The 15285-nt window shown below is 34.5% G+C and overlaps 1 protein-coding gene across 1 annotated transcript in view; it reads right to left on the bottom strand.

Moving 5' to 3' along the window:
- The window catches only part of NBAS (NBAS subunit of NRZ tethering complex), a 750019-nt gene that overhangs the window by 347061 nt on the left and 387673 nt on the right, over positions 1 to 15285 (bottom strand). Inside the window, exons 27-30 of the mRNA XM_042781864.1 lie at positions 13413 to 13475; positions 11305 to 11427; positions 5931 to 6033; positions 1160 to 1389 (exon numbers count right to left, since the gene is read on the bottom strand). Coding sequence (XP_042637798.1) covers positions 1160 to 1389; positions 5931 to 6033; positions 11305 to 11427; positions 13413 to 13475 — 519 coding nt within the window. The remainder of the gene's footprint in view (positions 1 to 1159; positions 1390 to 5930; positions 6034 to 11304; positions 11428 to 13412; positions 13476 to 15285) is intronic.

Raw genomic sequence — 15285 nt, forward strand, 5'->3', positions numbered from 1 at the left:
CGGTGGCTGCGATGATGGGCTCAAGTATAGCAGGGATTGTGGGGCTGGCACGGGATAGGGCAGTGTTTCATTCTGCTGTGCATGGGGTCGCTATGAGCCGGAAACAACTCGATGGCACTTAACAACAACAACAACAACAATATTTCCAATTACCCGATGAAATAAGTCCTATTATGCTCATTCTACAAATGAGGACTCTGATACCCACATAACAGGGCCAGAGTGACATGGCTGTTAGTTGGCCAAGGCTAAATATGCACATAGGCATCTGGCTCAAGAACCTCTCTGTATTCTTAACCTCTGGAATCTATTGCTGTGAAAAGAGGGAAACTAAAAACCAACCAAAAGGACTAGGATAAATACAGTACAGCCATTGAATACAATGCTAAGAAACTTATGAAAATAATGCAGATCTGTATTTATTAGCATAATAAACAACTGAAAAAACTGCTATGAGTCAGAATTGACTCAACAACACCTAACAACAATAGTGTAGAGATGATCCATAATTTATTTGTTGATCAATATTTATTGAACTCTTAATGTTATAAAAATTAACTTTATAAAAGCTAACTTTAAAACATGAAGAAATTATCTTGCAAAAAAATGTAACTTTCTATACCTAAATATGAGAATTCAAAACATGGCACACATTCTTTCCAGTGTTAAACAAGTATAGACTAAAATACCAATACAATAAGCAAGGGAGGAACTGAATTCCTAGCATATAAATTTCAATCTGGAAGCAACTTTTATCCTCTAATCCAGTTCCACAACAGTCTCTTAACAGAGAAGAAAGTGCGTTAAAAAAAAAAAAAAAAAAATTCTACTGTGTTGAAATTTCTAGAATTTGAATGTGCAGGCTATCATATGAATCTCTTCTAATAGAAGAGAAGTATAACTTTACAGATAATAAACAAGAATTACTTTTGAAAAGTACAATGAAGAAGAGTTAAGAGGAAACTGATGAACAGCCATATCATAATTAGTTTTCTTTCTACGTTTAAGCAGTAATAACTGTGCCCTACATAGTATAGTCAATTGTACCTGTGATAATGTATTTTGGAAATTAAAGAACATAAGCAATAACTGAACTTGTGTAGTCTGATGTCGTCCACCTCCCCCACCCCACCCCTGTGTAGAAGAAAAGTTATTCTACCTGGCCAAATCCATGCAGCTATCAGTGAGGTTGGTAGAAGAATTGAAGTACTCTTTGCTGGCAGCCAAAACCAAGTCAATACTTTTTTCATAACTGACCCTGTACTGGGTTTTCCCTTTATGGGCTATACTAGCTGGTGGGTTTATCGAGCTAGCAGTGCAATGCATCATCTGACCAGCCAGGTGGATATTTTCAAGGTGACTGGAGCACAGAAGGCTTTCGGTAAATATCTGGGAAAAGAAGAAACTGGAATTAGTGCTAAAGAGAGATGATTTGGTTCTCAGTAAAATGCTCTGGAATTTGGGCAATCTACTTCCGTAGTGACACTGCCTTGGAAACCCAAGGAGGGGGTCGCTATGAGTCAGATCCGACTCAACAGCAGTGAGTTCGAGTATTTGAGTATTTTATACACACACACACATATAAAATATATGTGTGTATATATACATACGTAACATTCAATCCTCATTATTCACAAATTCTGTACTAGTGAATTTCCCTACTCATTAAAATTTATTTGTAACTCCAAAGCTAATACTCAGGGTACTTCCATAGTAATTTACAAATATATGTAAAGTGGTGAAAAATCTGATCAGCACATTCCCAATTGAAGTTTAACAAGGCAACACTTTCCCTCCTTATTTTAGCTTCATACTCTAAACAAGTGTTCTTTTTGCAATCTCTTTAGTGACATATTTTTCAGATTCTGTGCTTTTTCTTGGTGATTTTGTGTTTAGAATGGACCTCAAGCATAGTGGTTGAGTGCTGTGTACAGACCCCTAAATACAAGAATGTTAGAAGGCGCCTTACAGGGAAAATATGCGTATTAAATAAGCTTCATTTGGCCATGAGTTATAGTACTGTTTCCATGAGTTCAATGTTAATGCATCAACAACATACAGTATACTAAATAAGGTTTTTTTTAAACAGAAATAAACATAGAATAAGATTATGTATTGATCAGTATATAAAAATGTTGACGCCAGAGGCTTGCTTTACTTCCTTTGGAGCAATGGTTCCGTATTCGCTAATTCAGTGTTCCTGGGGACTTAATAGAATATAACTACCACAAATAGGAGCTCTGGTAGCATAGTGCCTAAGGCACTTGACTGCTAACCAGAAGGCTGGCGGTTCAAACCCACCAGACACTCCTCAGAAGGAAAGGTGGGCAATCTATTTCCATAGTGGTACTGCCTCAGCAACCCAAGGAGGGGTCACTATGAGTCGGGGCCGACTCGATGGCACACAACAACAACACTGCAAATAATAAGAATCGACCATATGTCCATCCTAGAAGCGGTAGTTTCACAACACTGTCAATGTGCTAAAGGCCACTGACTTGTACACTTTAAAATGGTGAATTTCATGTTATGTGACTTTCACCTCAATTAAAAAATATATACATACTCATCCTTTTGGAAGGAGAAAAACTAATTTCACTCAATGAACCAAAAATAAGTATTATATTTTAATGTGTTACAATGAATACTTGAGTCAAGCAGCTATAGTTCATATTCATTAATAAATATGGTCCTTTAGACATACTTTTCCACACTCAATAGGGTCCACTCCTATTGAACTGTACAACTATTTCATTGCAAGATAGCCAATTAAATATTTAAAAGAAAAATTTTGAATATAATATATATAATTCATAACTACTTAAAGTATCTGAATTCAGTTTACAAACTAATTGGCAAGCCACAAAAGTTAGTTATACCTAATCATTGAATCAATATACCATATTGCATTGAATATTTCTCCAACATACAAATTAAAAACTATTTCCACATAAGGAGCCATTGGTGGGGGGCATTCATGAAAAATATTGTGTTTTACTACACAATATAGTATCAATTAAAAATAAAGATTAATTCTATAATTGAAATTTATATACTTAGTATAGAAAAATAATTAAACAGATATTCTTTTAAACTTACACTAATAATATTGATATATAATTAACCTAAGAACTTCAGTAACAAGGGGCTTCCCTATAAACCCAATTATTTGACAAAAATGAGGATACCACAGAAATAGGACCAATACATGAAAAAAAAAAAGAAAACTTCATGAAGAAACAAGAGTTTCTTTATTATTAAGAAGATCATCCAATTACTTTAAAACCCAAAAAACAAGCCCACTGCCTTGAGTCAATTCTGACTCAGAGCAACTTTACAGGACAGAGCAGAACTTCCCTCTAGGGTTTCCAAGGCTGTAAATCTTTATGGAAGCAGAATGCGTCATATTTCTCCTGCAGAGTGACTGGTGGGTTGGAATCGCTAACCTTTCAGCCAGCAACCAAATGCTTTAAACATTGTACCACCAGAGCTCTGCCAACGGTTATAGGATTTTTTTATTTTTATTTCTTTTGTGTGTAGGCTTCCTGGGGAAGGAATTTTTAAACAGGTCTCACTTGCCATATCTGATATGATCAGCTATAAAACAGATATTATGACAGAGAGCAAATTATTAACGAGCCATCCTAATCATTTATGTAGGACAGATGAAAATGGCATGTTCCAAGTCGAACACAAATGACTTGCATGTGACAATTTCCCTATTACTTGGTTTATTAAAGTAAGTCATAAAGAGTCAATGTCCCACATTAAAAAAAATCCATTATACTCAACTTACAAGGTTTTAGTAAAATAAAATGAACAACGTACATTTCTGTTCTACAGGCAGTACGGAAATCTTTATCTAACATTTTCAGAAAATGTGCTATTGAGCTTTCAAATTATTTAGCAATGACAACAAAACCGAATGGCCTAAAGTCAGTAAGATAATATAGCATAATTCAAAAGTTACTAAAATAATGTATCAAATTTTAAATTTGTTAAATCTTAATTTATTACCTTCTACAGCTTTTCACAACTGTAATAAATAGGCTTTCAAATGTTTTCTCAAAAGAAAGAGATTGGTAGTGAGAAGTCATAAAATATCAAAGACTGAAATACTAAAATTTTTTTTTAAAAAAAACTAGAATGTTAAGTTGTTCAAAAAAATTACTCCCTACAGGATCAAGTTCAAGTATAATATGTTCATTGTCAATTTTTCAATAAAAACAGAAAAAGGAAAATAACAAAACAATGGCACACCAACTTAAAAACACTACTTCCGAATTACTAATGACAGTTCTATTTTAGACCTCATGTGTATACAGATTGTTTTCTCTTGAAATGAGATTGCAAGTGTCACTTTACATCCAATAGGGAAAGTACTGGCAGTCGTGCTTGGTCTGAGACTGAAATCATCAAAATGAAGTATTTAAGAAACTGAAATTCAAATAAAAAATAGAAAAGCATTTATTTTTCACCAGTATACATTAGAGCTCTTTTGTTAAAATCATCTTGAATTAAAATACTAAATAATTTCACAAGAGATCTATTTTTAATTGTCTTCAATGAGTGACAGAGCAGAGAAGCACAAGAAATATTCTACGTGAGTTTGCGCCTGGCTAATTATTAACAAAATTCAAATGAGAATTTTAGACTATATCTCATTAAAAATGGGTGGTAAGATTACTTTTTGATGCAAACAATGAGTAATTTATTGGTGTTTTTGTTGTTGTTGTTGCTACATGGTGCCCTTGAGTTGGCCCCGACTCATAGTGACTCCTCCTTGGGTTTCAGAGGTGGAATCACTATGGAAGTAGATTGCTTGACCTTTATAGAGAAGTGGCTAGTGGGTTTGAACCAGCCTTCTGATTAGCAGTCAAATCCCTTAGGCACTATGTTACCAGAGCTCTTTAATTTATTGGTAATATGTAATTTCCAAAATAATGAGTAAGTTCCCCTAGGTTATACTCCTAATCAATTAACAATCATTTGTTAAGTATCTTTTATGTTTCAGACAGCAATATAAGCATTGTAGAAAATGAGAATGAACAGGATACAACAACGCCTACCTAGGAGCTCATGACCAAACAGAAGAAGCACACATACAAAACAAATAACTGTATCCTAAAGAAAGGCTATAATAATGGGAAGTTAAATGAAGGGCAAAGGAAGGCATCACATAAGCCACAGTCCTTGAACTGAGTCCTGGAAAGTTAACAGGAATTTTTTAAATAAAGGAAAAAGAAATATGACATTCCAAGCAAAAGAAACAATGTACAAAAAGTCATAGAAACATGAAACAGCATGGTGTGTGGAGGGATTCATGACAGATTGATGGAGCTAGAGCTCATGGTGGAGAATGACAGAGATGAGAGTGGACACGGAGAGTGGAATCTGCTGTAGCTTTCTATGTCATGTTAAAACGTATGGATTTTTCTGATTGTTGATATGGAATAAGCAATAAAATTTAAGGAGGTGGTGACATAAAAAGATTTATTTCACAATACTCAAAACTGGAATGATCTGGAAATAAATATTGGGGTAGGGAGACAAGTTAGAGGACTAGGGCAATCTGGCAGAAATGATGAGAATCTGGAGCAGCAGAGTACAAATAACATAGGACAAATTTGAAAGAAATTTATCATGTATACTTAATAAGTTTCAGTGAAATGAGAAAGGAGTTAAGTGTGAGTCTAGCTGAGAACATTAAATAGATAGCACTGCAAAGAACCTAGATAAAGAAGAGAGATGATGAATAAACTCACTATATCAATAAACTTATGTTCAATAAACTACTATAAAGCACAATTGTCAGCTATAATTCAATAGTATTATATTAAAGCTTATAAACTTCAACCTTTTTTCCAATAAACAAAATGTAACCACTAAAATTTCTAAATTAAAAGGAAATAAATTACATAAATAATTACCTCATAGCAAGCATCAGAATCTAGACATGTGTAAACACTCTGCTGCATAGCTAACATGTCTTGCAGCAACGTTCTCCAGTAAGATTCACTGACAGGAGGCTGCCTGGGAGAGTGGAAAAAAGGAACAGGAGGAGAAAAAGATTCATGAAATTTCTCTCTTCAATTGGCTAGACATAGATAAAATTAGTGCCAGCATTCTATAGGCTACCCAAACTTACAAATTATATGGCTCATATGAATTTCCAGGGGAAAAAAACAAAAAGCTTGGATTGAAAATAGAGGTGTCTTAGTTATCTAGCGCTGCTACAACAGAAATATTGCAAGGAGATGACTTTAACAAACAGAAATTTATTTTCCCACAGTTTAAGGGCTAGAAGTCCAACTTCAGGGTGCCAGCTCTAGGGGAAGGCTTTGTCTCTGTGTCAGCTCTAGAGGAAGGTCCTTGTCTCTTCTAAGCTTCTGCTCTTGGACAATTTTCATGTGGCTTGGCATCTCTCTTCCCTCATCTCTGCTTCTCTTGCTTGTTTAATCTCTTCTGTATCTCAAAAAAGATTGACTCAAAACACTAGTGTAGGCACTAGTTCTATCTCATCAACATAACAAAGGCAACCTAATGCCAATGGGATCATAACTACAAACGTAGAAGTTGGGATTTACAACACGTATTTTTGGGAGACATAATTCAACTCATAAGAGAGGGAAAAACTGGACAATTATCCGCAATACTACTAATGCTGCCACAGCTTCATCTGTCCTAGGCTGCCTAGACACAAAGCTAGAATAATATATTAAATGGTAATCACAAAGAGTCTCTAAGGTAAAATAAAACATGATAAGATAAGCAGCTATGATATAGCTGAAAAAAGCATTTGATGATAGGAGAATTAGTTTCAAATCCCTTCTTCATCACTCTGAAACCCCCACAAGGGGGTCTTTTTAACTTCAATTAAACAGTCAGATACACTTGGCAAAGGCCACACTTAGCATCAATTTATGTGTGGATCAAGAACCACAGTTTGACAATAAGGAAGCATCAGTTGTTTCTTTCAGTTGGTGTTCTTGAAGCAGTTCACAGCATTACAAGAGTCATCTTCCTTCCAGGTAATAGACAGTTCAGGTGCAAGTAGACAGGGCCATAGAGCATAGGTGCAGGAATTGCCCTGTTTGGTAGGAAAAAGCCTCATTTCCTTAGGTACAAATCCACAGATACAGTTTTCAACATCTCCTAAAGGGACATGCCAGTCATCACACTCAGAATAGCCCAAAGAATGGAGTTCCTATCAAGTGTTTCTAGTTCATTTATACATCTTCCAGTTCAGATTCAATTTACCAATCAGGGATCAGTTTTACCATAAGCAGTGAAGTCTAAGCAATCTGGTTGCTCAAATACCATTTTATGTCTGTTTCCAGAGTTACACAGCTAGGGGATTAATGGTTCAGACTCTCCTGCAGCAGGAGATAGAATATGTTAACACTTTCATCCATAGTCACGTACTAACTACTTACTAACTGTGTGATCTGGAGCAAGTTATTCAATATTTGTGAATTTCAGTTTTCTTGTTCAAAGCTCAGCTCAGAAAGTGACTATAAAGAATGAAAAAGGTTAATTTTGATAAAAGGTAAGCACTGAAGCAAGATGTTCCTAAGTATATAAATAATCTCAATTACCTGCACTGATTTGATATTATTTTTAAACCTCTAGCTTAAGCTTCCTTTACTATATATCATAAGTATTAATTTAAACTAGAATACATGAAAAGATCTCTCATTTTTCTATTATTTGATAAATATTCAACAAATATGAATTATAAAAAATGAAGGCTACACTTTTTTGTTTGTGTTTTCTTAAGTCACACATACAATTACTAATATTGTCTACTGTGAGGGAGAATATGCTCTAATTCTCTCTGCTTTTCTTACAAGTTTATCTTTGTTCAATAAATATGTTTGGAATCATTTATGCTTATTTTCTAGTCTTCATGTTCTACTTGATCCTGACGGTCATTGTTTGAAATGGGAAGATTTGTTTTTTTGGTTTGGAATTGTCAGGTAAACAATTGGATTGATGCTTCTTTTCCACACACCTTTTTCTTTCTTATCTTTTAAGAGCAAGTTTCATGGTCTCCTCTGACAATCACATTGGTCTTTTCTATTCTTCCTGTCTTTTTGAAGACCTTTCATTTTCTTCACATATGATGTCCTTTATGTCTTCCCACAACACTTCTGGTTTCCAATCATTAGTGTTCAGTATGTCAAATCTATTCTTGAAAGTCTCCAAATTCAGGTGGGGTACATTCAACGTCACACTTTGTCTCTCATGGACTTGCTCTGATTTTCTTCACTTTCAACTTGAACCTGCACATGATGGTCTGCAGTCAGCCCCTGGCTTTGTCTTGACTGAGAGCTTCTCCCTCATCTCGTTCCATGGATGTAGTTGTTTTGATTCTTGTGTAACCCATCCAGTGATGTCCATGTAAATGTCACACAGGCACTGTGTCAATCATCTCATTGAGTGCCTACCCCTTTTTCACTGACCCTCTACATTACCTAACATGATGATATCCATCTACAGGGACTTGTCCCTTCTGACCACATGATCAAAGTATGAGAGATAAAGTCTGGCCACTTTTGCTTCCAAAGAGCATTTGAGTTATACTTGCTCCAAGACATATTTATGTATTCTTCTAGTATTTCATGGTGCATCCAATATTCTTCACCAATACAAAATTCAAATGCACTGATTCTTCTGTGGTCTTCCTTATTCATTACCCAGCACTCACATACAAATGAGGCTACTGAAAACACCATGCCTTGAGTTAGGTATACCTCAGTCTTCAAAATGAATCTTTGCTCTTGAACACTTTAAAGAGGTCTTTTGTAGCAGATCTGCCCAGTGTCATACATCATTTCTCTTCTTGACTGCTGCTTCCATGGATGTTGATTATAGATCCAAGTAAAATAAAATTCTTGATAATGTCAATGTGTCTTCCACTTATCATTACACAGCTTTTAGGTCCAGTGTGAGGATTTTTGTTTTCTGTATGCTGAGGTGTAATACTTACTGAAGGCTACATTATCTGATTTTCCTCAGTAAGTGCTTCAAGTTCTCTTCACTTCCAGCAAGATTGTGTCATCTGTATATCACATGTCATTACTGAGCTTTCCTCTAATTCTGATGTTGAGTTCTTCTTCATATAGTCCAGCTTCTCAGATTATTTGCTCAGCATACAGATTTAATAAGTATGGTGTAAGGTTACAACCCCTAATGCACAGCTTTTCTGATTTTAAACTATGCAGTATCTCCTTGTTCTGTTCAAACTGCCTCTTGGTCTATATATACAGGTTTCTCCTGAGAAGTATTACGTATTCCAGAATTTCCATTCTTCTCAAAGTTATCCATAATTTGTTATGATCCACACAGTCAAATGCCTTTGCATAGTCAATAAAACACAGATAAACCTCTTTCTGGTATCTTTCCTTTCAGCCAAGAGCCATGTGACATGAGCAATGATATCCCACATTCCATGCCTGCTTCCAAATCTGCCTTGAATTTCTGGCAGTTCCCTGTCAATATATAGATACAACCATTTTAAAATTATTTTTAGCAAAATTTTACTCGCTTGTGATATTAACGATATCAATGTTTTCCACAGGTACAGAGTTATCATCATTTGCTGTTTTCTGTGTGTGTGTGTGTGTGTGTGTGTGTGTTTTAATGACTCTTCGTAGGGTTGAGATGGTATCTCATTGTAGTTTTGATTTGTATGTCTAATGGCTAATGATTACAAGCATATTTTCATGTATTTGTTGTCTGCCCATATGTCTGTGGTGAACTGTCTGGTCATGTCCTTTTTTCCAGTTTTGATTTGGATTTTTTTTTTTTACTATTGGGTTGTGGAAGTTTTCTACGTATTTTAGAGATTAGATCATTATCAGATACCTCCCTGCAAAGATATTTTCCCAGTCTGTAAGTTATCTTTTTATTCTCTTGGTACTATTCTTCTCTTAAGTATTTATCCAAGAGAAATGGAAGCATATGTCTATTGCTATATAAAATGAGCCATGGATGACATTTTTATATTGGCTCCAAGTTGTTTACTAAGACGTAACCAAAGCCAATTAGTGCAAAAATGTCTGCTTGTGACAAACTCAAATTTGTATACATCGAATTGTTTCAAAAATTGCCCAAATGGGCATATTTTTAGCCACCTAAAGCCTGCTTGCTTTATATACTCTTCAAAACTGTGCTTAACATCTGCTATTCCTAGGTAAGATAAAACCTTGTAGTTATAAAGATCTCAGCTGCATCTGTGCTTTGGAGTTCTCTGACCCAGAAACTCCCCACCTTGCTGCAAGAAGACAAAGTGAAAGCTCATGTAAGTCCCCTTTCCCCCTCCTCTCCCCAGGGTTTTCATGCTCTCTTCCCTTTCTGGTGGCCCTCTGCAACACTTGACTCTGTAAGACCTCCGATATGCAGCTATCTGTACATCAGCTCCAATTGTTTCTTATACAATACTGTGCTCTCATGGCCGCATCTTTTCCTTGATTAGCCCACAATTCCCTGAGTATTACTACATCTGTACAAGGAGTTGTACATAGAGATACTTATATAGTAGCTTTACTTGTAAAAGTCAAAACTGAACAAGTAACAATGCACATGTCCATTAAATGGACAAATGGTAAATGGATAAACAAAATGTGATATATCCATGAACATGGAATACTAGTCAGCCAAGCAAAAAGAATGAACTATTCATAAATGATACAACATGGATGACTAACAAAATAAATATGCTCACTAAAAGAAGAAACTCCCCCCAAAAATTCACTATATATTACTTTTTGTTTCCTAAAATTCTAACCAAAAAAAAAAACAAACTCACTGCCATTGAGTCAATCTGACTCATAGTAACCCCCCCCGCCTTTGGGTTTCTGAGGCAGTAAATCTTTACAGAAGTAGATTGCCCAGGCTTCCTTCTGCAGAGTAGCTGGTGGGTTTAAACCATCAGCCTTCTGGTTAGCAGTCAAATGCCTTAGGCACTACATCATCAGAATTCCTTTATATAAAATTCTAGGAAACAAAAAGTAATATATAGTGAAAGAAAGCAAATTACTAACCTAAAAGGGGATATAGGTGTGAAGAGGAAAAACAGGAGGGAGGCAATTAAAGAAGTAAGCGAAAACTTTTTGGGGAGATGAATACATTCATTACCTTAAATGTGATGCTGGCTTCACAGTTACATATGTGAAACAATAAATATGTACAGTTTATTATTGAATATTTATAACTAAATGAAGATATCAAAAAATGATAAAGAACAATCATTTTAAAAAAACAGTAAGCAAGTATCAATTAATTTTGTTTATTACTCACTTCCGACCAGCATGCCTAGTCAATCTAACCATAAGCTTGCGTGCCTCTTCTGAGCTAGACTGAGTGTTCTTAACAAATGAAATTGGTTTTTCAAGTCCATGTTTCTCCAAAAGCTCTGCTACACTAAAAGTGAAAGAAGAATTATTCAAAGTCTTGCTGCAAACCAAAAATAAGAAAACATAACACTTAGGCGTTCAGTTAAAAAAAAAAAAAAAAGAAAAGAAAGCACATAGTATAAACTAATATTACATATTAGATTAATTCTCAGAAAGAAGTTAATACTTTTATATCAAATCTTATGTTTATTACAATATATTGGGTTAAGTAACACACTAAAAAAAGAAAGCATAATCTATCTCTAGCTCAAAATCTTTTTTTTGCAATTTCCATCTATTCTAAAAACAAGTCATTAAAATAAGCCAAATCTATCATTTCAGTAACCCACTTTTAACTCATAACAATCCTATTGAGTATTTTGTTACAGGCAAGGATTCTAGGAAACCTGTAAGAAAAGAATTTTAGTGTTAAAGGACCCAGAAAGATCAGCTGGCTTAATTTCCCTCAAGAATCAATTCTATAAAAACACAAGGTATGTCACAAATTTCCTAGTCTCATGTGAATCTTCTTGATCCCCATAGTCATAAGTACGGCAGATATGCCTAATGTGTCTCACCAAATCTCACATTTATGTATTAAGTACCACGAAGTACTTTACAGTGGCTTGAGAGAATTTAACATTACTTCACAAAGGTAAATTTCATGAGTTACATTACCTAACATTATGTACACTAAAATACTTACCAACTATTTGTGACTGTAAGGTAAAACAGGAATAAAAGTTTTTATTTTAAAATAAGAAATTTAAATTAAGCTAAACAGTAAAACACCTGAATATCATCCAGAAATCTGTAGGATGTCCTGTTTCCTTAAGGTACTGACAGCACCCTTGGTAATACCCACAAGCATGTGGTGAGACAAATTATGCTTATTTTACTATCTCTTTGAGATGTCTCTTTTCAGCTTCATCAGGAAAATGGGGATAACTTTGAAATTCCTATGGAATGAATCTATATTGACTCACTCCACTAACCTTCAGTCAAACCACAATGAATTTTTCAAGAAAGTTGAGGAAGGAGAGACAGAAGCCAAACCTATAACCTATAATAGGAAACAATTTGATTTATTTATTATTATTCAATAAAAAACTTTCACAACACAGAGTTACAAGAATCAGGCTATGTAATAATAGAGATCCTCAGCAGAGCAAATCCTTCATTATACTCACACATTATGGTACACAAATGCATTGTTTTCTTAACTACAACTTGAAACATTTTTACATTAAAATCTCTTAATCTGAATGAACCAAATTACTAGCTAATGGACTTCAAATTATTATATTTTAGTATACATACTAAAATGTCTATAATTATATATATGGAAAAGTTAAATTTATTTGTCTTAAAATTTTATCATTAATATCAATATTTAAAAATTATATATACACATGTAAAAATAAATCTTAGTAAACATTATTTGACTTCCTAAGTGGCAAATCAGGATAATTTCAGTCTTCCAAAGATATGGTTCAATGTTTTGAAAGCAAAGACTACTACTACATTATGATACAGTGTCTAGTACAGTATGATATAACCTAGATATTCAATCAAACATATTATGGTCAGAAAAGGAAAGTTAGGAGTATAATAAGCAGTGTTTTCTCATAGAGGTAATAATTGCTGCAGGAACAAGTATTTCTTACATGCCCCCTATGTATGAAGCACTTTGAAGAGTTACTATTAATTTCATGATCTCAGAAGTTAGATATTATAAATAAGAAAAGCCTGAGATCAAAGATCACATAGCTAGTAACTTACACCACATAGATCTGAACCTGGCTGTACAAGTTTTCAAAATCTATGTTATTATTTTATCACTCTGCTATAATAAGTTAGCAGTCTGCTTAAAAATGAAAACATTTACTATCAAAAGAGTCAAAGAAATATGAAGTCAACTGGAAAAAATGACTACTGGGCAGACTTAAAGTAATTCTCAGACAGACGTTGATAATCAGCATAAAGCCAAAAGACTATCATCATTCTTCTCACCTTAGAATTTGTTCCAGCTGGTCTACCATATCATGAAGAGCTGTAGTCACCTTTGTCTTGTGACTAAAGAGATTAAAAATATAATTATAATTAAAGTTTAGTAGTGTTTTTTTAAAATAAAGCATATAACAAATGTAAATGAAAAACTCATTATATATAATAGTATTTCAATGTTCAGGTAAAATTTCAGTTTTGTTCAGTTCTGATCTCTAATTCACTCAGCATCTTTCAAGAGATGAGAATAAAGAATGCTGGAATAGAATAATAGTCTCTGTTATAGATTAGCCAAATTTAGACAACTATTTTCTAAGATATTTTCAGTTCCACTTAAATGCAAAAAAGAATAATAAATCAACTGTTGTCTTTTTTAAATAACTGGCCAAGGGTAAACCAAAATTTACTACAGTTCTTTTAACAAATAAAACAGATTATGAAGTATGGCACTACCTGTTGGCTTTCTCCTATGCCTCTCCACAATACCCTGTGACTCCTTAGGGAATTTCCAATAGGCTTTTATATCCTCAGGGAAGTTACTCCCTATCATTATTTCCTCTTAATCAAAGGAATTATAAGCACTGCAACAGTAAGGAACCAGATTCAAGGAAACCCCTAATACAGATAATCCCTAGCAGGAAGTGGAGGTAAAAAGCAAATTCTTCCTAAGGACATAAACAGATAAGGAAGTAGGAGAGACAGCATGAAAAACACTATAAACTAATAAAAACTGGCTAATAGAGCAGATTTAGTATGGCACAACACTCTTACAAGTGAACACAGGCATTTGCCAGAGTGTTTAGCAACTGCTATAAAAATCTACATTCAACCTAAACAATTTCTGTGTTCAATCTATGGTGGGAACGTTTCAACTAAGAATAACTGTACTTGACACTCTCAAGTGTCTTCCAAATGATTCAAATAAATTCCAGCAAGACCTTAGGGTTTTATTAGTAAGAAGCCCAGATAAAACTCTTTATCTTGACAAATAATAAGGAAGACCAAAGAAAAACTGATGTATTTGAATTATGGTGTTGGCAAAGAATATTGAATATATCACAGACTGCCAGAACAAAGAACAAATATGTCTTGGAAGAAGTAAAGCCAGAATGTTCATTAGAACTGAGGGTGGCGAGACCTCATCTCATGTACTTTGGACATATTATCAGGAGGGACCCGTTCACTGGAGGAGGACATTGTGCTTGGTACAGTAAAAGGTCAGTGAAAAAGAAAGACCCTCAATGAGATGGACTGACACAGATGCTACAACAATGGATTCAAACATAACCTTAACTGTGAGGACTAGGCAGTGTTTCATTCTGTTGTATATAAGGTTGTTATGAGGCACAACCTACTCGAGACCATCTAACAAGAACAAAAACATCTAGATTTGGAGAATTAAAAATGCCATAACTTGAAAACAAAAGCCTGATTAATTTTCAAACTAGCAATCTATCTTGGTAAAAATCTTATCAACTAATTATTCAGTGCAACTTACAAACATTATACTATCTTTGTAAACGAAGTTTTAGGCCCTGGACTATGGTGATAAATTAGGGCATGTTTCATTTGAATTCATTAAATGGCCATTTGCCAGAGCTCATTCAGCAATAATACAAAAACCAAACTCATTGCAGTCAAGTCAGATGTGACTCACAGTTAGGTAGAATATGTTACTTTGTGAGATGCATGGAAACTAAATAAGCGATTGTTCATTTCCTAAATGGCAAAAAGTGAATGTGTATGTGTGTGTGTGTATATAAATAATGTACTATATTGTAAACTTGGGAGCTCTGGTAGCATAGTGGCTAAGACACTTGCCTGCTAACCAGACGGCTGGTGGTTCAAACCCACCAGCCACTCCTCGGAAGGAAGGTTG

The sequence above is a fragment of the Orycteropus afer genome, unplaced genomic scaffold, assembly GCF_000298275.1.
Source record: "Orycteropus afer afer isolate SDZICR_OR568_19922 unplaced genomic scaffold, OryAfe1.0 scaffold00187, whole genome shotgun sequence".
Lineage (NCBI taxonomy): Eukaryota > Metazoa > Chordata > Mammalia > Tubulidentata > Orycteropodidae > Orycteropus > Orycteropus afer.